The 27,514-nt window shown below is 45.3% G+C and overlaps 1 protein-coding gene across 8 annotated transcripts in view; it reads right to left on the bottom strand.

The window, feature by feature from the left end:
* Znf827 (zinc finger protein 827) overlaps positions 1-27,514 on the bottom strand; it is a 166,111-nt gene that overhangs the window by 60,873 nt on the left and 77,724 nt on the right. For all 8 annotated transcript variants that reach the window (XM_051205795.1, XM_051205794.1, XM_051205796.1 and 5 more), the window contains exons 6-7: positions 15,600-15,839; positions 13,456-13,513 (exon numbers count right to left, since the gene is read on the bottom strand). In XM_051205795.1, the coding sequence (XP_051061752.1) occupies positions 13,456-13,513; positions 15,600-15,839 (298 nt within the window). The remainder of the gene's footprint in view (positions 1-13,455; positions 13,514-15,599; positions 15,840-27,514) is intronic.

A 27,514-nucleotide genomic window follows, 5' to 3' on the forward strand; every position in this document is an offset into this window, starting at 1 on the left:
CCTAAGTCAGAGGCCCACCATCAGAAGGTGGGCTAAGTGGGACTGAAAATGTGATTAGTTGGTAGAGCAGTAGCCCAGCATACACTGGGCCCTGAGTTTCATCCTAAGCACCAATTAAGCAGGTGTGGCCGATGGGCTCTCAGTAACTCAGCACATAGGATGTGGAGGCAGGACCAGGAAGGAGATTGAGATCTCCCTTAGAAACCTAACAATTTCAAGGCCAGCCTGGGCAACATTAGATTCTGCCCTTCCCCACCCCTAAAAAGGGTAAATTTAAGGAAGTAAAAATACATAAACAAATAAATGAAAAATTGAGGGGAATAAAGGAAAAAGCAAGAGAGAAAATATTTTTGGCTGTGTTGATGGGAAGGTTGTAGGCAGTAGTAACCAATACCCAGTGGGACAGGGGCCATTAGTTATTTTCATTAACAGCATCACTGTCCACTGCAGTGTGTTCTCTTTGGTCTTAGATGGCAGCAAGCTACCTAGTCAGTTCATCCAAACAGTCCAGGAGCAGTCAGCACCCACAGCTAGGAGGTGGGTGAACCTCCAATAGACCAATAGACCCAAATCACCTGTTTCTTTTTCTGTTTTGTTGCTTAGGAGAGATGTCTTTTCTGGATAAAAGTGAGACAGTTTTTGACGTGTATGATCAGTTTCCCCTGTAGCAAATCTAAGGACTAAGATAAGAAGGGGCATCCTTGTCATGCAGGATGGCCAATGTCAGGCCTCATATGCCACAGGCTATATGGCCAATAGCACAGGGCTGCAAAAAGAGAGATTTATAATAAATAAAGCAGTGCATAAAAGATGATGGCTCTAAACAGTGATACATTTCACTAAGTGCTGGGTTGTGGCACAAATGTTTCCACCTCTAACATCTGAGGGTCAGAAGGAACTTGTCTTCATGTAGAGCAGAAAGCTCATGGGCTCACAACCGCACCCCCTGAACCAGCACCATAGGAGTTCTCACTGGGCTGCAAGGACAGAGCAAGATAGTGAAGAATGGGAAGGAAGGTGAATACATACTGGAAGAGAAGCCTCAAGGGATGGGGAGGTGACTCAGCCAGTCAGATACTTGTCTGTGCAAGCATGCCAATCTCAGTTCAGATTCCCAGTGACTGTGTATAGAGCCAGCATGGTGGCAGGCACTGATATCTCAGCACTGGGGAGACAGAGACAGACGGAGCATTGAGGTTTGCTTGTCAGTGAGCCTCATCTCATCAAATTAGTGAGCTCCACACACAGGCACAAGCATTTCTCTCTCTCTCTCTCTCTCACACACACACACACACACACACACACACACACACACACACACACACACACACGGGGTGGGGGGGAGGCGGGGCGGGGAGAAATGCCAATAACTTCACCTGGAGTAATGACAATGTTTTCAAAGTAGTCAGGTGGGCCGGAAGGGTATTCCCATGGTTACAGCGCTGACTACTCTTCCTGGGGTTTGGTTCCAGAACCCACATCAGGCAGCTCATAGTCATCTGTAACTCCAGCTGCTGGGTCTCTGACACCCTCTTCTGGCCTCTGTGGGCATCTTCACACACACATGCATGTACACACATGCTTTTGCTCAAATAAATAAACTTTTAAAAACTAAGCCTTTCAAAGGGAGCAACCACTGTTGCTCCTCACAAAGAGGAAAACAGCCTCACAACTCTGAGCTGGGAATGGCACAGAAACAGAATGACTGAGCAGACAGAGGGACCGCTCTGCAATGAGTTCTTCCTGAGCTCATGGTGGAATGGAGTCAGATCAGACACAAAAGGCAGATTATCCTGACTTGCTGCACACAGACAGAGTTTTACAGTGAATTAAAATAAAGTATATTTTCCAGATAAAAGTTTCTTAATTACCTATTCATTTATGTATCTGCATAGTCTTTCCACAAGATCTGGGTAGAAAATATGTTTAAAAGGATTTGAGTTCATTCTCCCCTTGCTTTATTTTAAGTAAAGTTTAAGGATAAATTATCTCTGCCTGGCTATGCTGGGAAGCAATATATTGCAGAATAAGGACAGCAGGCCCAGCTGGCTGCAAAGCTCTTTGACAGCCAGTGATAGTTCCTTCAGCTGACCTTAACTCCAGTGCCACCTCATCAGATGGCTTCCTGTTGTCCACTGATTGAGCCCCAAGATAGCCAATAGTCCATACTCTTTTTTAATCTGTCCATCTACCTCTATCTACTATCTACAGTCCGTCCATCCATCTATCATCCATATCTATCTGTCTGTCTATCTATCTATCTATCTATCTATCTATCTATCTATCTTCCTATCATCTATCAATCTGTCATCTACCTAATCTATGCCCTTTTGCATCATACCATTCTCACTATTATCTCTCTGTCCATCCATCTATTGCCATAGGTATTAATACACCATGCTCACTTTATTGTCCCAAGGCCTTCCTTTCACATGCTAGGCAAGTGCAATATGCTCTACTCACTCACTCCACTCATCCACTATCTTATATATTGACACATCATGCTCACCACTCCCCACTGTGCTGCAGAACTATCCAAGGGCCTCCTTTTTACATGCTAGGCAAGCACTCAAACACTGAGCTACACTTCCAAGACAACATTACTTTTTAAAGAACTGAAACACAAAACATTTACTTAAGAGCACTGGTTTGATGTTTTAAATTTCCACTTTCCATATCCCTTAGATCTTGATGCACACTCTGGAAGTCACACCCACACTGTACTGACATTCTGGTGTGATGAGGAAGCTTTAGTGAGAAAACAGTCTTCCATGTTTCCAAAAGCCACAAGAGGCAGGTGATAAAACAAAGTTATCCCAAGGATGTATGCTATATCAGTTCAACAACTTCCTAACCACATAGGATATGGTCATGACAGAAGGTAAACGGATACAGGTAGTTCCCTTATGGATTCTCCATGTCTAGATAAGGAAAAGTGGAGGAAACATGAACAGACTGGGAATGTCTAAACAAAAGCTATGGCTTGCTAGAGTAACGGAGACTATAGCCTTTGCTAAAAAACAAAACAATTTCCTCCCCAACGCTTCTTAAATACTTGGAGGATGAGATTGCTCAGATGAGGACCAGGGAAAGTGCTGGGTTCATTGTGATGCCCCCAGGGAATTTAAGGGCAGGAGAAACATTCTGTGGTGCTAGAAGAGTTGCACAGGAATAGGCTTAGATGTCAATAACAAAACCACTGACACACCTGTGTGCTTTTCCAGTAAAAAAAAAAAAAAAAAATACTGCAGGCTGAGTGTTCCTGGAATGCCCAAGACAGGGTGTGCTCTGGAGTACCTTCGTATAAACAGAGAGGTACCTTGGGGACAGAACCCAAATCTAAACAGGAAATCCTTATGGGTCCTATATATTCTACATGGGAAGGTAATCATATACAATGATTTCAGTGTACCTGTGTTTTAATGGTAACCTATCACATGGAGACAGATGTGGAATTTTCCAAATTTGGTATTATGTTGGTGCACAAAACTTTGAAACATTCCAGATTTCAGATTTCTGAGTTAGGACTATCTAATTTGTATTTCACTTTCAACTTAAGATCCACCACTGCTTAAATCTCCCAGGGCAGGGTCTCACAGGCCCCAGGCTTCCGGGAACTTGCTGTGTAATCATGGATGCTGTGACCTTTTGATCCTCCTGCCTCTGGTTCTGGAGGGCTAGCACCGAAGGCAAGCACTGCCATGCCCAGCTCATGTGACACTCAGGCTCAACTGCAGCTTCGTGCATGCTAGGCAAGCTCTCTGCTGACTGAGAGTGCAGTCTCTGGTTCTCAAATTCATTTTTATGATCACTAAAATGTCTTCTTTCTTCAGGAGTGCTTATTTTGTTAATTTTTAAATTATCCTTAAATATCACAATTTAGAATAAGAGATGATTAGCATATACATTAGCATGCACATGTACATGTCAGGTATATGTTTGTTTGGTAACATATTTATAAGTGATGGAACGTGAAAAAAAGTAACCTTAAATGAAAAGAAACATTGGTTTTGTGGGACTGAGGAATGCTGTTCTTCTCCTCCTAGGGCCTCGGAAAGGACGATCCTCCTCCTGAGAGAGCTTACCTACGAATCACTAGCCCTGGATGGCAGGCAGCCAAGAGCAATTAGGGAGAACAACCTCCAAGACAGTGTTATGAGTTTCCATCCAGACTCTGAGACTGAAAATTCCTTATTCAAACCCGAACAGGCAGAGACCACTTATGGCCTTAGAGCAGGTCTGGAGTCTGATGACCCACCATGCCGGAATCATTTTCAGACAGAGAGTGAAGAAAGCAAAATGTGGGCTCATTTCTGCAAAGTGGCAAAGGTCAGCTGGACATGTGCCTTGAAAACAGGTGGCATGCAGTTTTGGGGGCTCCCCAGCAAGGCTGTAGGCTGACAGGAGCCTGGGCACACTAACAACCAGGCTCCGGCTAATGCTCTTGGCAGTGATGAGGATATAGTCATATTTCCTTCTCTTAGACATGTGTGGCCTCTGACGGGGATAGGTCCCCTGACCACAGAAGAACTAACAGTGTTGCTCGCTTTATAAGGTGTGAAATGGCATGATGGGAGTATCCTTATGTTGCTTCAAGAGGCAGAATAAGGGAGTGGAGCCAGGGAGATAGCTCAGTGGGGAAAGGCACTTGACACCAGGCCTAAGGAGGTGGTGTAAGGCAAGAACTGACTCCTCAAAGTTGCCCTTTGACCTCCACATGCATGCACTGTGGTGTGAACACACACACACACACACACACACACACGTGTGCGCGTGCACACGCGTATGCGCATCTGGGATGGGATTCAAAGTTCAGGGGACTTGCTGAGGGTGCAGCCCTGTGTGGTACAGCTCAGTGCTATGTGTCTCTGGTATGGCTCCATCTGTAGCATGGCTCTGTGGCAGAACATTTACCTAATGTACATGACACCTGTGTCACAGACTACAAGCAAAAGAATGGTGAAAAGGGGCTGGAGACTGAGTCTTAAGCCGAGGTGGGGATTTGGTGACACATTATTTTCCTTGCTTTGTTTTGAAATTTATAGATCCAAGGTTAACCATGGAACAGAATAATACCTAAATGACAGTAAAAGAGGAGCATGAAAAATTAAATATATATGTCTCATCACAGATAAAACATCTAAGATCAATTAGGAATCAATAAATTAAAATGTCTTAACTCTAATATAGTAAATCTAATCATTGGTTTAAAACAAAGAGATGGCTCTAGGGTTAAGAGGGTGTACCATTCTTCCAGGGGACCTGAGTTCAGTTCCCAGCACCCAGATCAGGCAACTCACAACTGTTTATAACTCCAGCTCCAGAGGATCTGATGCACTCTGCAGGCATGCACACACACACACACACACACACACACACACACACACACACACACACACACACACACACACACAAACCATTTTAAAATTTAAATTAAAAGTATAGGTCTAGTCAGGTCTCACATAATTTTGGCCAGCCTCTCATCCAGGTCCTGGTAGAAGGGTAGACTGAATCTTTGCAAGGCAGTTTGGGCAATTCATAGCAAAGGCCTGGAAAATGTGAATGCTTTCTTGTTGCCTTCATGCACACGTACAGGCATGTGAAGGCTGGGAGCCGATTTCAGCGTCTTCCTCCACTGCTTTCCACCTTATTTATCATTTTGAGGCAGGCTATTTCACTGAACCTACACTTACAGTTTCAGCTGGCAGTGAGTCCCAGGGAGCCACTTGTCTCCCCGACACTAGGGCTGCAGATAAGCATTGCTTTTAGGAGAGCAGCCATGACTGAGGTGCCTCCCCAGCCCGGTGCCCATGTCAGTTTATCTCAGCACTGTCTCTAGCATTAGTTACCTGAGAGAAGAGTGATCTTTCGGGTCTCCAATAATGGGTTGATTAAGTAAATTATGACATACAGAAATGCTGAATGACACTAGACAGGCCTTAAAAGAAAAACACTGAATTGCACTAGCTCAGAAATACTATATAACAGCCCTAAGTGAACTGAGAATATAAAACTGTATACATGGAAGGAAGCTGTTTTCGGTAATTTTTGAGCACATAAGAATAAACTCCACAAATATACCCATTCCCAATTTAGCAATAGGCCTTTTTGCCTATCAATGATGATGATTATTTAAGTGTATATTCTATATACTCTGAAAGTCAGATATCTTGAAAGTCTCATACAAAAACTGCTCCCTTTGACTGTTTAGGTCTTTTTAAATGCCTTTCAAAATACTAGTGCAGAACGACAGTTGCAAAAAACCAAAATTACAGAAACAGAAACAACCTGACAACACTAAATTTCAGCACAAAGTCTAGACACTATGCAAGGAAGGGAGGCTGCAGGAAAACAAAAAACAAAACAAAACATGGTGGGAGAAAATTGGCATTTCAGGGGGAAACTGCTCTCCTCTCTCTCTGTCTCTCTCTCTCTGTCTCTCTCCATCCTTCTCTCTCTCTCTCTCTCATTCACTCTCACTCTTACATACACACAAACACAATGCTTCCTGTTTTCTTTGAAATGTACAGCGGCATCTATTTCTGGTCTTCCTAAAGGTGGGCCAATACACAGAATCTATTACCAAGGTTCAGGGCCCAGGTTCCGGTGGCTGGGCCTCATCATTCATCCACAAGAGGTCATGGAACTTCCCAAGGCAGGGAGCACAATGCAGGCCTTGTCAGGGCCAATGAAGTGAAGAGGCCAGATCAGGGCAACCCAAGCCACCCGCAGACCAAGGAAAAGGACCTAGTACACCTGGATGCATGAAATGTCAGCTCCAAGACAACCAGGTCTCCAGGGAAAATGTGACTTCGCACAGAAACTAGGGCAAGGGGCTTTCTGTGGAAAGCCACTAGGGGGGCTCTGTCTTCCCTGCAATGATGCAAGGGCATGTCCAAGCCACCGTCCACATTCATACAACACAGATGCCCCTGTGGCCTGCAATCATGACAGAGAGAGAGAGAGAGAGAGAGAGAGAGAGAGAGAGAGAGAGAGAGAGAGAGAGAGAGAGCGAGCAGTCTCACCATGAGAGGCCAGCCTCTGTCTATTGGATATCTAGTAACAGCTTTGGGGAAGTTCCAGAGTAAAGCCCAGATAAGCGCAGGGCCAAGGTCAGCACCTAACTACATCTGCCTTTCGGTTCTGTTGCCACTGGCTGCTATGGCTGTCACAGACTCTGGCTATCTCCAGGCGGTAGGAAGAACACACCAGTGCATGGGGAAGTGCAGGAAAGACAGCAGCAGCCTCTTTAGACCCTGAAAGGAAAACTAACCCTGCCCTTCAGAGCCACATGGCCTGGGAAGCTCTAGGCGGGCCTTATCTTAACCTTGGTATCCTTGCCATGGATGAGAGACAGCAGGCCGGAAGGCTATAAGCACAAGCCAACGGAGGACATCTCTTGGCGAAAGAGGAGGGCAGGCACCACTGACAGTAGCACACAAAGGATTTCAAGGGGTTCACGTGTCAAACTATTTCAAGAATCAGTTTCAATTTCTTTGAAATGGAAATTTAAAGATAACCCGAGGAGGTATTGCCAATGGAAGGCTCTCGAGTCAATGTGTGTGCCAAGGCAGCTGCAGGCTGTGTACTGCACAAATGCATCCCAGTTAGAGGGTGACAGTATCAGAGACTCCAAAAATCTAAATATTTCTTGAGACAATATTCTGAAACATGACAGCAGAAAGAGAAAGAATATCTTAAAAATTCACGGAGATAACCATGTGGACCCTAAACAACCCTCATTTCACTAAGAAATAAAATTATAAATTATAGTATCTTAATTGAATGGAACTCCATGATATTAATAGTGATGCAATATTAAATGCTCTGATGTTCTCCATGTATTCAATTTTAAACTCACAGAGTCTGAACAGTAAATAGAATATAAAGAGACTCAGAAATCACCAATTTCATTTGCTGTTTCCTGTTTCTTTTCTTAATTGCTTCTGTCTCACTCAGTGTTCCCCAAGTAATTTTTCACTTTAAAGTAATAACCCCATTATTCTCTTAGGTTTGCCAGAGAGATGAGAAGGGGAAATTGCAGGAAGGGAGGCAGCACACGTGGCTTTTTACCAATCTGTGCAATTTCTATTACTGAATCATAAATATTTAAGGGCATGCATCCAAGCCACCACACAGGAAAATTCTATATTGGACACTATCAAGTGAATATGTCTTTTTAGTAAACAATGTTTTCTGCCATTATCTAGATCACAGAAAAATAGCCTGCATTTCAGATTTGGAAAATTGGGCAAATTAAATGTTGGTCTGCATGGTACAATACAAGTCTGTCTTTCTCTGATTTTCCCACTGTTTGTGCACTAATGGATAAAAGGCTGATTCAGGCAAACATGTGGTTCTTTTTGGAATAAAGTGAGCCAGGTGTGTGCAGGCAGTCCTGTCTTCTAGGCCTGCAATCTGACCTCCCCTCTACGGACACTGGATTATTAATGGGAATAGGGAATAAATGATAAGAAAGGGTTCTTGGCAGCCACTGTTCAAAATTCATGGTGTTGCACAACATTGAACATGTCCACTTCACCTGCCAGGAGCTATCTGATACTTACTCTAGGGTTCCATTTCCCTCCTTCCATCTTATCCAGAATCTGGCTGGGTGATGGGCCATGGCGGAAGATTCAGGCCTCCTTTTTATTATCAAACTTTCGAATCTGGTTATGGTATCATGCCTCATGTGTTTTTATCTGCCAAATGACCATAATGGCTAGTTATCTGCTCCCTGTAGAAGCTAGGTGTGTGTTGGGAAAGGAAGTTTTAAACACATTCAGGTTTTATTGGACTCATCCATGGTCTGTCCTTCTACTCTCTTGAGCCTGGCAAAGGCTTCTCTGCCTCAGTTGTGTGTCAGGAAGATGGCATTAGGCACACCCAGGGCACTCTCAAAGGACACCTCCAGGCTTCTTTATACTTGAGTTTTCTAGACTCTTATGGTTAAACATGTGAAAGGGTGGTGGCTTGAGAATTTACAGGCTGCATTCAGTGCAGGTGCCCTTATCCACACAAGGGCAGAGGGCCAGGGTCAAGGCTAAACCACATGATCCAATCATTCCAGCTGCTAAGTAAATTGATTTTTCTGCCTGGCTAGCTGGCGGGTTATTTTTTGCCTTTACTTTTGGGAAGGGGGTTCTAATTTACATAGGTAATTCTAAGGTGTTAGGATTTGAAAATAAAAAGGCAATCTCAAACCAGTTCTTGCTGGAGATATGGCTCACTGGTAGAGTGCTGGTTTAGCTCGCCTGAGGCCACAGGCTCCAATAGCATCACCACAACAAAATAAAACAAAAAACAAGAGCAACCAAATTACTTCTTAAAACGAAGTCTAAAGGTGGCTGGGAGATAGTTCAGTGGGTAAAGTGCTGGCTGCACAAGGAGTCCATATTCCCAGGACCCACGTAAAAGCCAAGAGCAGTAAGCCAAGCAGTTAGTAAAGGCACAGTGGCACGGACCTTTAATTTCAGAACTCTGGAGGCAGAGGCGGGTAGATCTCTGTGAGTTACAGGCCTGGTCTTCACTGTGAGTTGCAGGATGGCTGGAGTTATACAGTAAGAACCCATGTTTATAAAACAAAGAACAAAGAGCCGGGAACCATATCTGACACTAGTGCTGGGCACAAGACAGGTGAATCTGGGGGGATTGCTGGGTAATCAATTGGCCAGATTAATTGGTGAGCTCCAGTCATCTAAGCCTCCTTTCAAAAACTACCAAGAAATTCTGTCTCTTCTCATTCTCTGCTCTCCACACCTGATGTTTTATAGCAGAGGTGTGGGTGAGGGGCAGAGCTGTAGCTGGAAGGATGGGAAACTCGATGGGGTGAGGGAGCAGGGCATGCTGCCCAAGGGCTTCTTGAGCATGCGATGTCAGGCATGGGAGCTGGCACTGGCCTCCCAGGAGGGCCGGTGGGTATGGCAAGCCACAGTGTGTTTCACTGGGGACTACTATGCTTTCGCACAGGCCCTGTGGATGGAATGGACATAGAAATCAATAGTGACAAACAAATGCACGGAAGTTATGGCCATATGTAGGACAGGAAGGCAGCCATCAACTTTCTTCAAATTGTGTCTCTTTGTCCACCATGTCCTGTAACTACCCAAATTTCAGGAGCCGGAGACACCGCAGGGAAAGGCTGTGACTGTAGTGTACAGACAGGCCACCCCCAGGCTTCCCTTCATTATTAAACTACACAGTAACTCCTGAGGTTGGAAACTTCTGCAGTCCAGTGGTGAGCCACTGTTCTGAACAGTTAGCTTATTCCAGAAAATAAACACTAGAAATAGGGTAAATGTGCCAAGTGTGGTGCTGCACCCCTTTAATACCAGCATTTGGGAGACTGATCCAGGAGGACTGAAAGTTCCGGGTCAAACCAAGTTATATGGTGAAACCCTGACTCAAAAAAGTAACTAAACAAATATCCCACTAAGTACTGAAAAACATAGACATGAAAATGAAGAGTTAATGTACATCTATTTGAAGGTCATTACAAATCCTACCCTAAAATATGACCCACATCCTGACCTTGTGTATACAAAATAAGGTACTTTTAAAGTAAATAAAGAATTGGAAAGGGAGATCCAGAGAGTTATCATCTTCTACCGGCCTTGGTGGGAGACAATTTGTTGGACCAGCTTGACTCCACTTCCAGCCATGAGGTAAGGGGTGAAAAAGAAATCAGTTTGTGGATTTGGCCAAGGTGTCTAGAAGAATAAATAAAAACACACCCAGGATTTTGTGGGATTATAAACCCTGGGGTCTAATCCTGGCTTCTGAACATTTGTCTGGTCGGGGTCCCAGAAAGCAACTTTTCCTTTGCTTCAGGCAGATCTGAGTTGGTTTTTTCTTCCTTATAATAATCTCCCAGCAAGAGAAGAAATTACGATTGATTCATTTTTTTTTCTGAATGCTTAAAAATAAAATTCTCTTCTAACTATAATTATGCTTCGGTTCCAGCCAACACAATTTTGACTAGAGGCCTATTTCAGTCCTCTGTCCTCTTCCCTCTTCCCAGAGCATGTGAACAGCACAAAAAGACATGGTCTCATACACCTTTTTGTAATCTAAGTATTTAGCATATACTCCTCAGGAGCTAGCAGCCTCACTGGGAATGCTGCTGGGGTCTGCCTAGCTCCTTCCTTCTGCACATCAGTGACCACCCTTCCAGTGGGAGCCTCTACTGGGAAACATAGCTTTTGGGGTACAAGGGACTGACGCTCACAATGGGAGCAGCCTGGATCCTGTAGCTCACCTCCTACTCCAGGGTTCCCTAGGAGACTGAGCTAAAGGTGGCTCCAGCCAAAACCACAACCTCCATAGACCACGCCCCTTCACCCCACCCCAAACCCTCCCATCCCAACGCAGTTCCTCATTGAAGCACCTCCAGAGCCCCCACTCACACTCCACTTCGGGGACCCGAGCTGTGACTTTCAAGAATCCCGTGGAAGCAAAATGAAAAGAGCACATGTCATTAGTTTGCTGTGCTTAGGTGACTACGGATCAAGACAGTTCCATCAGACTCTGGGACATAGCCAACAGAACATAGGCTTGGCATGCCATGGAGGCAGCAAGCTAACATCTACATAAGCTCAAATTCCTGCTGCGGCATCCATGGTCATGAACAAAATAGGCTTCCTACCCAGACTCATTCCCAAGACAACCTAAGGACCAGCTTCACAAGATTAGTTGTCCATCCCTGACCATTCAGAGTCAAGGGCTGTCAATCTCTGTTCTAGGACAAAGGTGTTCTTTCCCTAGTACTATGTAGCCCAGCATGAGGCTAGCTGACTTTGTGTTCATTTCTCTTTGACATCCAATATTCTGAATCCCACTGAACTAAGCAGAAAAGAAAACCTCAGGTTAAAATCCAAGAGAGTTCTGTCTATTCCTGATGGTGCAATGAGGTCAATTCATGGCATGTCTAAAAGAACATTATTCATTTATCATTTGTTTCAAGAATTGAAATCATAGGGCTTGGGAGATAGCTCAGCTGGTAAAATATTTGCATTGAGGATGTGAGCTCAACCCTCCAGAACACCCCCCCCCTTCAAAAACCATCTAGGTGGGTCCTTGGGGCTCACTTGACAGCCAGCCTAGCCTACTTGCTGAGATCTAAGCCAATGAGAGACTTTCTCTCAAAAAACAGTGAATAAGTGCTTGAAAGACTACTCAAAGGTTGCCCTGTGGCCTCCACACATGTGCACACATGTGAAATCACATAAACACACACAGATACATACACACAAAGAATTAAAAATATAAACCAGTCAACCATTCAGTCGAAGAACCCAGCTCTGCTTGCCCAGGAAAGTAGACTCCTAACTGAACCAATTCCCTGGTTGTCCTATAAACTCATCTCCACCTGGCTCCCCATTCAGCTCTGGTCTTTGGCCAAGTCAGAGGCAAGCTAAGGGTGGGGAGCAGTCCACACAGGGAAGAGTGTGTCTTCCCTAAACTCCCTTTCTGTAGATTTGCTTGTTGCCCCTTACCTACCTCCCCTTTTTGGGGGGAAGGGGGAGATGTCTTCAAAGCTGTGTGAGCACCCATATTGACTGTTCCTCCATTCTTCCTGATAGCAGAATGGTGGGCAACCCACACTGGTGACCAACCACCAGCCTTTGCCATATGGGAAATGTTCTTGCTTACAATGTAATCCAGATCTATTTTTCTGCCTTTTTTTTTTTAAGACTTGGTCTCACTATGTTGTCTAAGCTGCCTAAATTCTTAGACTCAAGTAATTCTTCTGCCTTAGCACCTAACAGTAGGGACTATGGGATACAGCATGGTGCCCAGTTCTTGCAACGTAAAGAAAAGTATTTATTTGTCAGAGCATGAACATGGAGGTCAGAGGACAAGTTGGAAGAATCAATTCTCTCCTGTCATGTGGGTTCCAGGGACAGAACTCAGGTAGTCAGATTTGGCAGCAAGTGCCTCTACCACTGAGCCATCTCACTCACCCTCTTGCAACTTTTAAAAAGCACTCTCTTATGTCTGCTTTAAAGTTAAAGTTAAAGCAAGTTAACAACAGAGGGACAGCAGTGAGTTCACAGCTGCAGAGCCAAGGTGATGGATTCCAAACCCCAGCCAGCCGCCTTCATACTCCGCCCATTTAAAGTCTCAGGTGTAGACACTGCTGAGAGCTGGAGACAAGGGAAGGGTCAGCTTGCTGGGGAAATTTCCATATGTCATTGTTTTTCATAAATAATTTTATGAAGTAGGTATTCTTATCACCTTTGCAAGAGTTTGCTTGTTTTCTTACTTTTTGGTACTTGGATTTGAACCCTTCCCTTGAAAATGTCTAGTATTGTCCCTGTCTTGTTTTCAACAGCTGAGAATTCTAGGAGAAAACCTTGAGAAGGCTCTAGCTCCTTAAGTTCACAGGGTCTTGAGAACAGTACCCAGTGCAGGAGTGAACCAGGCCTGAGCACACCAGGCACAGAGGTCACCTACCTGGTGGTGGCCCGGATGGTGTTTTCCTTCGTGTGATTGTGTTCTTTGCTCACTTTTTCTGTAAGGAGACAGAATGAAACACATGCCTTGGGTTAAGCTCAGTTCACTTCCACCTTTTAGGCAAAAGCACCCAGTTTCTATCTTATTGGGAAAGTCAAAAGCATCTAGACACATCCACAAAACTATTCGACAGTGACCAAACAGAACGTGTGAGCTAAGTTTAGTTGCTGCCTGGTTGTAACTAGGCCTCAGTAAGTGGGTTAGGTGCACAGAAACAGTTGTTGTTTCTACCCATCTTTCCTCAGTTGGTCATGTCTGCTTTCCTCAATTAAGCCCTCAACTGCAGTTGTGTTCCTAGCTCTGATGACAGCCTATGCTGTTAGGCTCCTTCAGAGAATGGCCAGAGAGCTCTTGGTGCTGTCATGGACTGCTTATTCTAATAAATGTCACCAGGAACAGAACAATGTCATTAGACAAGAGGTAAGCCCTCTCCTCGTGCATCCTGGGGTCTGTATCCACCAGCTGTCAGAAATTATTTAATTAGCTTTCAAGAACAGCAAGTCGAACCACAGCCTCGCTGACCCAGTACAAATGTGAGGATTCTGCCCTGACCATCACAGCTCCCACAGCTTCTTTGGGGCATTTGCCGAAAAACTGACCAACCTACAGGGGTTTCAGTTTATACCCAGGTAAATTAAAGAAAAAAAAACTCATCTTGAAGACTTTTTTACAAAATGTAAGCAAGATTTAAACAGCTATCCTACCTGCCTTTGACTGATGTGAAGCTAAGTCATGTATGTTTACATGGACTCCTCATTTCTCTCCTTTCAACTGTGACACCAGGGGAGGAATGGGACTGCCTGCCAGAAGCCATGGTTGCTGGCCAGCATGCAACCTGGGCAGGATGAATTGTCTTGTCTGCAGTCATCCAGGCTGTGAGTGTGTCAGGGTGAGACCTTCAGAACCACACTGGCCTGCCTGGCCTCAGCTGATCTGTGTTGAGATGTGCCCCACATGGCCTTGGGAAAAGGGATGTCACTAGTCAAGATCTTTAAAGTTTGCTGAGTTAGTGATCTCCACCACTGCAGAAAATCGGTGTCATCTGAGAGCCACACGCTGTGGCAGCATCACCAGGCCAAGGAGAAGCTGACCTGTCTGGCATGGACTTCAGCTCTTTTCCTATCTGTTCCAAGGGGGTAGGACAAGTGCCTCATGTAACAGGGATGTAAGCATGCCTACTCTACTCTATCAAACTTCAGGAAGACCCAGATGAGGGTGTGTGTGTGTGTGTGTGTGTGTGTGTGTGTGTGTGTGTGTGTGTGTGTGTCTGTCTGTCTGTCTGTCTGTCTGTCTGTCTGTCTGTCAGAATACCAGTCCTGTAAGTACACAAAACCAGTCTTTACATTCAAGGAGTAGTAGTATACCATTACAGCTGAGGCTTGGAAGAGCAGACAAAAGCCTTCACAGGACTGAAAACCTGCACATCTGGATTCCAAGCATTTGAAGAAAGAAAGATGGATCTACAAAATACCCTCTTAGAGCACAGCTGGAGATGGCCTTCATGCTTCTACATTTTGCTTTTCTCTTTCTCTCTCTCCCTCTCTCTTTTTTTTTCAGCAAGATATAATAAAAATTTCACTAATTCAGACAATATGATTTTTCCCCAGCAATGCAGGCTCTCCTGGAGGGCATGGAAGTTTATCTTTTGCACATTACAAAGAAAAGCCTGTTAATAAGCTTGAGCCTGGTTAAAGGGAACATCAGAGAACTGCACAGAATTCTAAATCCCTACCATGTTAAAGCCAATGTGGGGCAGGTGAGAGGGCTTGGCAGGTAAAGGAGCTTGCCACCAAGCCTGATGACCTGAATTCAATTTCTGGGACCCATGTGGCGGGAGGAGAGAAGAAACTCTCAAAAGTTGTCATCTGACAGCTACATAAATAAAATCCCAATACCAATTATTTTTAAGCGAGGTAGGAATCCAATCTGGTGACACTTCATTAACCATTAATGTGGTATTCATAATAGACTCCTCCAAACCCGCCATCACATGGGTTACTTCTCCCTTCCCAAAAAGGACTTCACAGCAGTGCTTTCCAGTCAGCGGCATATTCCACAATTCACCTTTCCCACAGCTTGCCTACCTGAGAGCTGAAAAAGAAGCTCCGAAGCCATCTTCACAGAGATGTCCTGGCTGAAGAGATTTCTCTCCGGGGGAACTCTACCTTCCGGAAGCTTCTGTAAGGGTTCAATTTTCTCTCGCCCCATTAAAGTGCTGTAGGCAATGTTCCGGCTGGGTGATATGGAGACTGGGGAGTGCTGGCTATCCACCTCCATGGGCTCTTCTTTAACCTTCACGGCTTGTGTTTCCTTGTAGCTTTCCGCTGCAAGCAGGTGGGTGAGAGAAACCAGAGCCATTCTTCATTCTGAAGCAAACCCAGCCTCTGCTGTCTTTTTGTCTTTCTGTTGTGCTGGGACTTGAACCCAGGGCCCAGTGCATGCAAAGGGGCGTACAATGCTCCACCCTGAGGTGTGTCCCCAGCCAACTCAGTTGCTAATCACAAAGAAAGCTATGAGGCTTGTTTTAGAGCAGGGTCTAGAAGAGTGAATGCCCTGGGACACTGGCAGAGTGTGAAACCATTGGCCCTGCCCACCTGGCTTCCAGAAATGGCAAGAAACTTGATAGCCTGAGAAATAAAGTGGCCCACCCAAGGCCCCAGAGTTAACAGCCTGGCTGCCTAGAACCTCAGCTTCTTAGTGAGGGGTTCCCTAACTAACCCTGTGGGCACCTTCCTCTGTCCCGTGCTGATTCCAAACAGGATGCAGCTAGCAGCTGTCCTGGATGTATAGCTCAATCAGTTTTAGCAAATTCAGATAAGAGCAAGTTTATTAATATTCCAACTTCTTCCCTGTCTCTAAAGCCCACATCAATTGTTCATTTCTCTAAGAAGGCATCTAAGTTAATAAAGGTCAAACGGGGTCGATTCAATGGAGGCATGTCTACCTTGCTGGGAACTAATGCTAGAGACCATCTCTTATGTTAACTGAAGTCCAGATGCTGTCTTAACCCAGATGTTCTTCCCTAAGGTTTCTAAGTGGCTCGACATTAATGTGAAGCACGAATTTGCTTGGCGAGCAAGGCTGCGTGTCTATGGCCACACACTCATCACACACTCCTTGGAGCTAAGCACAGGACATGTCTGGACCATGGTCCATCCAGGCATGAATTTGGGCCATTTAAAAACAAAGTCACATTTTAAACCAGTAAACATTTATTAGTAACTACTGAGTACACAGCACCCTGGAAGACACAAATCAAAGATGACTAGGACAAATAGCTGAAAGATAGACAATGGGACAGAGGGTTGAGTGGTGACCCTCAACAAGGGATGCCTGCATCCTAACCATGAGAACCTGCGAACATGGTCCTGTTTGGGAAAAGCAATCAATTCACAGACATGACTAAGGATCTCAAGATGAAGATTTTGTAGATAACCCAGGAGGACCCTGGAGCCAGTGACAAGGGTCCTTCTTAGACATGGGAAAGGACAAAGATGGAATCAAGAAAGACAGGAGTTGCACTGCAACAGGCCAAAGAGCTGCACAGAGCCAGACAAGGCAAAGCAAGGTCCCCTGATACAGCTTTTGGTGGGCATGCAACACATACACCAGGTTATGACAAGAAGAAGTCACCAAGCTTCTCAGCGTGTTACACAGCTGCACAGTAGAGGTGGAAAGTGCACAGAACAGACACCTGACACAGTCTCATCAGGCACTGACTCCTGACTGACTGTGCAGCAATGGGGAGGACACTACCAATGCTGTAAACTGCTGGTCAAGAGACAGTGCTTTCCTCTCAAGCCAGGCAGGGATGAAAGTCCAATAAATGCCGATGCAGATAGAGCACTGCCTAGCAGTTAAAAACAGACAGACAGACAGTAGAAGAGCACTTCAAATTAAGCAGTTACAGTTAGTCAGCCACTACCATTGCAAGCTTAATTACAGTTAGTCAGCCCCTACCAGTGCAAGCTCACCACAAGAGTGCTAATGTTTTGTGTCTCTTCCTAACGTGTTACACACAATTTTCTTGAAAAGCTGCTTATTTTTTTGTCAACAGCTGAACTTTGGGGCAACAGGATATTACATCTAGATTGTTCCCCCTTTCCCTCTTCCTATCAAACTGTTTTCCCCTCTGTGTATCTAAGTAGCTCATAAAAACCGAGTACACTGATTTGGTCAGGAATGAAAAGGAGAAAATGAGGAAAGAGAAGGAGGAGGGAGAGAGGAATGAAGAGGAGGGGAATAGAAGAATGGGAAAAGAGAGAGACCAGAAGGAGGAGGGAGGGAGGGGATGAGAAGGAGATTTTTAGTTACAGGTCAGCTGCTTTCTGAGGTGCTGGCTTCCCACCCTAGGAATTTGATGACCCCATAGACCATCTGCCTATGTGAGTAATCACAGCACATATTTCCTTCTTCATGTCCCCTGAAGTATTTATTCAGTATGTGGAGACTAAACAGTGAGCTCAGTGTCACAGGTACCTGTGTGATGGCTCTGACCTTCACACTGGAAAGTCACTCCGGAGCCTGAGGACACATAGAGGGATGCCATGATAAACACAAAGAAACAGGCTTAAAAAGAAAGATCTCAACACCATAAAAAGTGAAGCTGGAAAGAAGTTCCACAGGGTATCCATCCTTTTCCTCCACCCTCAGGTCACCATCTTTGACCCTGGATTAAAAGTCATGTGACTGTCTGCACCCAGACTTGAATGGAACAATTAGTTTTTCAGGCTGACTGGGGTGGTTTCCAGTATGATCTGCATGGAGCTTTCTGTTCTTGTAACAACCTTTTCAAAGTGCACAACACACTGACCTCTGATTAAAACCTTTAGCATCCTTAATCTCCTTGATGGATCCCAGATGTGCAGAGAGCAGTCCAAACCGACAGCTCGGTGAGCAAGTCCGGCATCACACAATCAGTACTGCAGTCTTTCTCACGCAATCGTACCAAGAGTTTCCTTGACTTTCTTTTGTGTGGGGGTATTTTGCTTCCATGTAAGTGTGTGCACTATGTGTATGCCGGACGCTGATGGAGGCCAGAGAGAGAGTGTGGGGCCCCTGAAACTGGCACTGCAGGGGTTATGAACTGCCTTTTGGGTCCTCTTCAAGACCATGTAACCAACACAGAGAGGGAGCAGAGACAGCCAAATAGATCCATTTCAAATTTAGTGGTAGACCCTGTCTCAACACCTAGGGTGAAACCAGGCATGAAAGTTTACACCTTTTACTCCCAGTACTTCAGAGGCAGGGGCAGGCAGATCTTTATTGAGTTCAAGGCCAGCCAGCCTGATCTACTTAGTTCCAGGACAGTCAGAGCTACATAGTAAGACCATGTCTCAAAGATACCAAAACATGAGAGGTAGCCCACCCCAGACACTGCCTGGAGGTCTAGAACCCAGGGACTGGATGGCCCAGAGACCTAAGATAGATCCAAACACGACCGAAAAGAAAAGTCAATGAAATATTCCTAATGATATATATTGTGCTGTGCTCATAGACCGGAGCCTAGCATCATCAGAGAGGTTTCAACCAGCAACTGAATGGGAGCAGATGCAGAGACACAGCCAAACATTAGGTGGAGCTTAGGGAACCCCACAGAAGGGGGGGAAGGAAAGTAGGGGCCAGAGGGGTCAAGGACACAAGAATGCAGGCCACAGAATCAACTAAGCAGGGCTCATAGGGGCTCATAGAGTCTGGAGTGACAACCATGGAGCCTGTGTATGCTGAGCTATGTCCTCCGCATATATGTTATGGTTGTGTAGCTTGGTGTTTTTGTGGGACTCCTAACAGTGAGAGTAAGGGTGTCTCGGACTCTTACACCCTCCTGGGACCTTTTTCTTCTTATTGGGTAGCCTCATCCAGCCTTGATATGAGCTATGTACCTAATGCTGGTATAACTTTTTATGCCATGTTCCGTTGATGTCCCTGGGAGGCCTGCTTTTTCTGAAGGGAAAAAGAAGGGAGGAGAGGAGGAGTTGGGGGGGACTGGGAAGACTGGAAGAAGCAGAAACTGTGTTAGGACGAGAAAAAGAATAACTAACTAAATAAACAGAAAGATAAATGAAATTATGTCTATGAAAAAACAAAAATATCATACATAAATAAAGAGGAGAATGCCAGATTGAAGGTCAACTTCTGGTCTCCACACATGCACACACAGAGAGACACACAGACACACAGGCAGGCAGGCAGGCAGGTGTGGGTGCATGTGTGTGCGCGCGAGCGTACACACACACACACACACACACACACACAAGACATATAATCTCCCTGGCAGGAAGTCACTTTTGTGAAACTTCTACCATTCTATTTTTCACTCAAAAACAACAAAATTTGTAACTTCAGCTGGGCGTGGTGATGCACACTTTCAATCCCAGCACTCAAGAGGGAGAGGCAGGCATGTCTTTGAGTTCAAGGCCAGCCTTGAACTCAAACAGAACTAGTTTCAGGACACCCAGAGCTACACAGAGAAACTCTGTCCCCCCAAAATCAAAATAGTTAAATGAGTACATAAATAAACAAAAATCTTCATCCAGAAGAAGAAAGAAAAAGTCCCCTTTATGTCCCACCCTGTGTTAATCAGAAGCCCAGCTAGGTTGCCTGAACAAGTTGGCCTAGGACCAGAGGTCAAGCTGACCTGGGAAAACAGGTGTTTGCTCCAAGTATCTCTCTGTCCCCAGGCCAGCTCCTGTTTGCCTGGGGGCATTCTCACAGAACAATGGTTGAATTAATCATTCCTACTGCTTCTCAGTGTCTGCTCCACCAGGGCTAAGTATTCACTTATAGAACCTACATGCACAAGAGCAAAGGCTTCAGAATCTCTTACTCAATAGGACAAGAACTAATTTCTGGACCAAGGGATCTAAACTGCTCAAGGTAGGAGGGGCCATACTTGTCAGGAAAGTGCTTGCCTTGAGTCTGATCCCTAACACCCATGTAAAAATGCCAGGCTTAACAGTCAGTGCCCAAAGGAACCTCAGTCCTAGGGAGGTGAAGACAGGTGGATCCCTGGGGCTTGCCTACTAGATGACCCTCAAGCCAAGAAGAGTCCCTGAGCAGCAACCCCTGAGGCTGACCTTTAGCTTTCAAATGTGTGAGCGCGCGCGCACACACACACACACACACACACACACACTCACACACAAAGACAGTGTTAACAGATTATGATGCATGAGAAACAGGTTATATGTGATTATCACAGAAATGCTTCTTTATATCTATAATTTCCCTCTGATAAGTATAGATAAAGTGGCACGTGCCTATTTTTTTTTTAATGGAAGACAGTTAAATACCCATAAAAAAATGAGGGTGTCCAGTTTGTGACTGGAAGTGTGGAGTGACATATCTTTTGATGCCTAACAGCACGGAAAAGGTGAGTGCGATACCCAGCCTGGTAACAGAAGGTGCAAAGGGAAAGACTGTGCTACTGACCATCCCAGTCAGTAGCTCAGTCATTCTATCACTCTACAATGGGTTTAATCTTGGCTTTGTACTTGCCCTCAAGCAGTGCAAATCTGGATGACTCATGAGGAGAGGATAAATGTTCCTTTAATACAAAAGGTAAAATTAGAATATAGTTTGAACCCAGGTGGTAATGGATTCTGTCTGGGGTTTTGGGTGTATCACGTGGTCTGGCTTCAGGGATGCCAAGGTTAGGCGGGAGACCTGGGCCCTGAATTAAGTGCACATGAAGAACAAAACAAAAGCAACTCTCACTTTTGTCTCCCACCCTCTCTCTGAATCTGCCAGGTGAAAAGTCAGGCAAGGCCTATAACTGGATCATTCTCGGTTAATACAAGAACTACATCCCAGTAAACAGCAAAGCACACCAGATTCAGAAACCAGAGGCTTTAATCCCACACCATGGGTCACAGAGAGGCCTTCCTGGGAAGGTGAGTCATGCCTCTGTCCTGTAATGGTCTTCAGTGGTCTCCCTACCACTACAGGGTCTGCCTTTCCCTTTCTCACAGTTTTCTCCCTTCAGACCCTAGAGAAGGGCTGAAGGAGCGAGGGGGGGCATGCTAAGCCTTGGGAATGCTCCCCTGCTGTCCTGCTGCTCAGTGGTTTGATGGGGGATGTCCTTCGGTATGCTGTGAATATATGTTCTTATTGGTTGGCGAATGAACCTGTTTTGGTCAATGGGCAGGCAGAATTTAGCTAGGCAGGAATTCCAAACAAAGAGGCAGGGAAAGGAAAGGAAAAGGATACACACCATGTAGCCGCCACGAGTCAAGAGACCTGGGCATCACATCACCGATAAGCCAGGCCACGTGGAGATACAGAGAAAATCAGAAGTGGGTCAGTAACTAAGAGAGTGAGCCAACAAGAAGCCTAAGTCATTGGCTAAACAATTCTAACTAGTATTAATAATCACTCAGAGTGGCTATTTCATCAATCAGCCCTGTGGGTGGGGGAGAAAACCGGCCCAGTGGCACCGAGAGAGATGGAGGAAGTTTCCTTCTACAGTGGTCTTGCATCTTTGGGTCAGCAGCTGTTCCTCGGCAGGATCTCTCTCTTCCCTGCACTTGCCTCTAGTGGGAACTGGTTGAGGAGTGAGCTGAGGGAAACAGTCACTTCTTCATAGGATTGGAGATGAAGTTTAGTGAACACTCCCTGCCAGAGCTCTGTCACCAGAGCAGAATGCAGCTCATTTGTCCCCTCTACACAGTAGGGACAAATGTCACATACCAGGGCAGCTATGGGAAATGCAGGACACACTTCACACTCTTTCGTCTTAACTCCTGCTACATATGCCTGGTAAGGCAGTGCCAGTGCGGCTCCCTGAAATGAAAGAAACCATCACATCCCCTCTGGATGAGGTGGTGTATGGCATTTGGAAGGCTGAGGCATGAGGATCCTGAGTTCAAGGCAGCCTAGGTTGCATAGAGCTCAACAGCCAACTAACCCTCGTTCCCTTCCGTCCCTGAGACCTTCCGTCCTTGAGATTGTGGACAGGGCTCTGTGTATGCTCCCCACGCCGTATCCCAGTCTTCTTGCATTGTTTATCCCATTGCTACCACTGTGTACGCACTTGGAAATGTTAAAGAAAGGGCCTCATTAAGCTAAGCATAGACTTGTCCTGTAGTTCAGGAAAGCCTTGAACTGTCTGCCCCAGTCTCCCATGCAGATTTTCGTGGGTGCTCAAGACATAAGGTCTGCAAGCACTTTCCAAGACTGTGCAATCTCTCCACCCCTCCCCCAAGTTAGCCGTTTTAAAACATACACATGAGTATCAATCATTCTAGTCACACGGCTGGGAAAACATCACCACCATCCATCTCCAAGCTTGGAAATCTTCCCAATCTTCCCCAAGGGCAACTGTACCCACTGGGCATGAACCTTATCCCCCTCGCCAGCTCAGGCTTTCTGTCACAATGCTAAGAGTTTAACATTCAATCTGTAAAGCAAAGATTCTTCAGGCTAGTCTCTTGGTAGTGAAGTCAAACTTTGATTTAACATACAGTTTAACAAACCATAGAGATGTTCTCCAGAAAAATAAATCTGGAAAATCATGCTGGATGAGCAGGTTATACAGAGTGGCAAGTCCTTGAGGGGCTAGCTGAGCTGTCTTTGCACATGGTATGGGAAGGTCAAGGACCGCTTGGCAGAGGGATGGAGGAATTGGAAATGGAACAACCCTTAGACTTGATTACAATGAACCAAGGAAGAAATGATGAATTCGTGAACTGAATCCAAGTCCAAGAGGACACAGCCAGGCATGACAATACACAGCTGTGATCCAGCGAAGAAGGGCACTGAGTCCCAGGCCAACCTGGGCTACACAACAGGACTCGGTCTCAAAAATGAATAGGTGGGTGGATAAAAGACTCATTGACATATTCCAGTGACAGAATGGGAAGCAATTGGTCAGCGATGGGAGTAAGAGTTTGAATTTAAAAAGATGAAATGAATGTGAAGATAATCAGGCGTGCCCCTGGTCAAGGACTGGACAAGGAGCAGGTAAGGCTTATGCCTTTAAGATTTGGATGGCAGTATTAACAGAAACAAGGAACTAGAGAAAATGGGTGGAGCTAGGGAGAAACATGGAGGAATGTTTTCAGTCCTCCTTTGTCTGAGCAGGAAGATGAAGACTTTGGGAAGCTGAGATGACTTACAAGTGGTGACTTGTAAGGAACATTCCTGAAGGGGACATTCCTGAAGGAGAGATGGAAAGTCAGCTGAGAGCACGGGACTATATGAGATCTGCAAAGGATCACAAGCAGAGGCAGGACATGAGCTAGAACTATTACCACCTACTGTCAATGAAGAGGGAGGAAAGCCAGGGAACAGGCAGCAGACGAACTCTGCACCCCATTTCACAGCTGGTCATCGTCTGGCTGCATCCTGCCTTTGGCCACGCACCCAGATGATGACTCTTATTCTACACTACAAAAAGCCACAGCCCACCCTCACAGCCTCCTCTTGGCCTTGCTCCACAAGTCTGCATGCTCTTCTAGCACAAGAGACCCTGCCCCTCCTGCCCTGTACTTTTTCTGTGTTCTTTCCTTCTTAAATACCTGAAGAGGAAATGAACTCGGATTGCAAACCCCTCTTTAGAAGTCCCTGTGTCTTCTCGACTACCATTCTCTCTCCACTGCCCTAGATATACACGCCTTACACAGACCACCTGCCACCATGAGTTCTCTCACAGGCTCACTCCCCTCTGAACTGCTCAGGAGGTCTTGGCTCTTCCCACACCTTCCATCCTTGTTAATCAGTGTAGCTTGCATGTCTGGTGTGTGACTATCACAAGCATAACCTCAGGCCAGGTACAGTAGAGGCATAATGCTAATCTCCCTTTCCTGATGCCAGAGTCTGGCAGAAACTTACTGCATGAAAGGATGGACGAAAAGGGGGTAAAATCAGCAGCATTGATGGGCTGTTCCTTCTCTTAGCTGCATAGAGCACCATCATGATAGCTGCTTTAGAGGAAGAACAAGCCAGGAGGTGGCTCCATTGGTAAAACACTTGTTTTTCAAGCATGAGGACTTGAGATTGATCCCCAGAACTCCCATAGAAGACCTGAGTGTGGTGGACCGCCCGTGCAGGCCCAGTGCTGGGGAGGTGGGGTCAATCCCGGGGACCGAAAGCCTGCCAGCCAGCCAGACTACTGGGAAAGTTCCAGGTCAATGGGAGACCTGTCTGAGAAAACAAGAACAGCACCTGAGCAACAACAATTGAAGCTCGTTCTCTCTCTCTGTCTCTCTCTCTCTCTCTCTCACACACACACACACAGTGTCTCTAGAAGTGCCGTCAACACCAATAGTGCCACACTGAAACCATTCTCTCTCTAGTGTGGATATCTTCCATCAGATTAGTTTAAAAAAAGAAAGAAAGAAAAAACCACGAAACAAAAATGTTCATCTCCAGCTTGCCACCCTCAAAGATCTGAGGGTCTGGACTGGGCATAACAACAACTTACACATAGGAAATTTGACTCCTGCTGTTGGAATGATCATAACTTAATGTTTTTTTGTTGGTTTTTTTGTTTTGTTTTTTTGTCAATTACCATACAACCAAAAGCACCAAGTGGGTGAAACAAATGACCAGGAACCCAGAGGGAAATGACAAGGTAACCTCTTCACCTGGGGCCTGGCACAGACTGGAGTCTGATGCAGATGAACTGCCCTGGCTTTGCTTTCCTGCCCATATTGAAATCCAAATGGAATGAGGAGGCAGGCTGAGTTTTTTTGGCTACACAGAGAACCACTAAGACCAGATCTACTGGAGCAGAGGCCAAAGGATGGAGGCATAAACAGAACTTCCCAGACATCTGATGCTAAGTGGCTAGTGCTTTTGCTTTGGCTTTTTGTTTTTTCTTTCTGGAAGGAAGCAGTAGAGGGGCGAAGCAGACATGGCCCTGTGGCCCTGACTCTGTAACCCTGTAACTCCAGAGAGGGCTGTGAGATCCTATTGGCTGGGCTGGGGACCTTGAGGCCAGGCTGCTCACTCCTGCTCCCCTTCATTTTCACTGACCCAGTCAGTGTCCCTGCTTTGGAAAAGTCTGCATGTGTGGGTTGAGACAATATCCATTCTTTAAAGGAGGAGGCCAGCATACGCTTCTTCACTGTGAGTCTAAGTGCTGTTTTGTTTCCTCTATGCTCTTCCCTTGGGTTTATGCCACAACAGCTAGGATACAGGGGCTAGCAGCAGGGTAAAGTCTGATGACATGAGATGGGGTTGTCCATGACTGCTGCCAATGCCCAGAGAGACTGTGCTGCTCTGACCAGAGCCCTGCTTCCCCTGGTGGACATACTGGCTGCCTTTTCTGAGGGGAAGAAAGGAAACTTATTCCATGAAGGACAGCAGGGGTAGGAAAGATTCTCTCCAGTTCTTATAAATACAGGAGAAACTTCTAGAACAGTGACTTCTTATATATAAAATGAGAGTCGGTGTACACACACACACACACACACAAACACACACACACCCCACAATCCACTCAAAACAATTCAAGAGTAACTGATCAAAACAATGAGGTAAACCAATGTTTTTGAGAAAGGTAACTAAAAATCTGTGTCAAATTAAAGTATTCATTAATGAATTACTCTTTCCAGGTTGAGACCATTCTTCATAGTAGAGCAAACATGAAGAATTTTGTTAGAATGATAGCTGACACATCTGCTTACAGTCCCCTCTCGCCCCACCCCTATGTGCACATTTTATTCTTAAAACCACTTCAGTGATATTCTACCAGAACTGACTTCTAAATGTAATCATAAAAAGTCTGAATTAAATTAACTAGTGTGCCCCGTCCACTTCCATTAAGTATACCTGGAGACAGTAACACGCATCCAAGGAATTAGCTATGCACACTAATTCACAACTAAATAGAGTTGTGTGGAGGATAAGCTTGGAATTAATTTTTTAAGCACATCAAAGGCAACAGGTGCTCTATTTTGTTAATTACTCCAAGTTGCCAAGAAACAATTATATCCTAGGAAAGTTTGATTCAGGGGCTGGAGTGATGATTCAGTGGGTAAGAACACTAATTACTTTTCTAGAGGACCTGGGTTCGATTCCCAGCATCCACACAGCAGCTCACAGCCATTGGTAATTCCAGTTCCAGAGAATTCAATGGCCTCTTCTGGATTCCGTGAGCACCAGACATGCACATGTTGCACAGACATACATGCAGGCAAAATAACCATATACATAAAATAATAATAAAAAAAATCTCAAAAATAAAAAGTTTAGCCCAAACCATAAAAGTAAGAAAGAGTTAGCACCAGGGCTCCTTGAGAAAGGATCAGCCTATTCTTTGTCAGCTCAAAAAACCTTGGCTTTGCTCTCCTGTGGATAGCAGTGGTCTTCGTTGGCATCACTACACCAGCTACCCATCACTGTCACAGGTCCCTACCTAAGGGGATGCAAATGGGTACCATAAAGCTTTCAGACCAGCTCCAAGCAGCACCCTCGGCCACAGTACAAGGTTTTGACTTGATCCTGGTGACCACAGGGCTGATTACATCCATCTACTCTTGCAAATTCTGCACCCAATTTCATTTCTGTCCCAATAAAAGTCAAGAATTAAAAACCTTCTGTTACTGGGGGCTCAGGGAGTGAAGTGAGCTTTGCCAACCCAGAGGGAGATATAGAGTGACCCAGACATCATCTCTTGAACTCTGAGCATCCAGGTATTAATGCAAAAATCTCCCCCAATTACCTTGTTTTCATCTCATCTAATAATTTCACTAGAAATTAGCTAAAGAGGTGCATTTACACTGTGCATGTGCCATTTGGTAATACTCCAAATGATATCATTTAAAAAATATTAACCTACTTTTCATCAATGTCCAGAATGTACTTTTTCTTGTCTCACATTAAAAAGGAAAAAATAAGTGGCAGAGGTGTGTGTGTTACTGAATGCATGCAACCTAACCTCAAAGCTATTAAAAATCATTATGCTTTGTTCAGAATGGCCCACCTCCTCCGCTGGGATTACTTGAGCATTGTGTATCAGATGTTGGTGTTACTATGTGTGTATGTCTATGAATGC

Source organism: Phodopus roborovskii, unplaced genomic scaffold (genome assembly GCF_943737965.1).
Source record: "Phodopus roborovskii unplaced genomic scaffold, PHOROB, whole genome shotgun sequence".
Taxonomy (NCBI): Eukaryota; Metazoa; Chordata; class Mammalia; order Rodentia; family Cricetidae; genus Phodopus; species Phodopus roborovskii.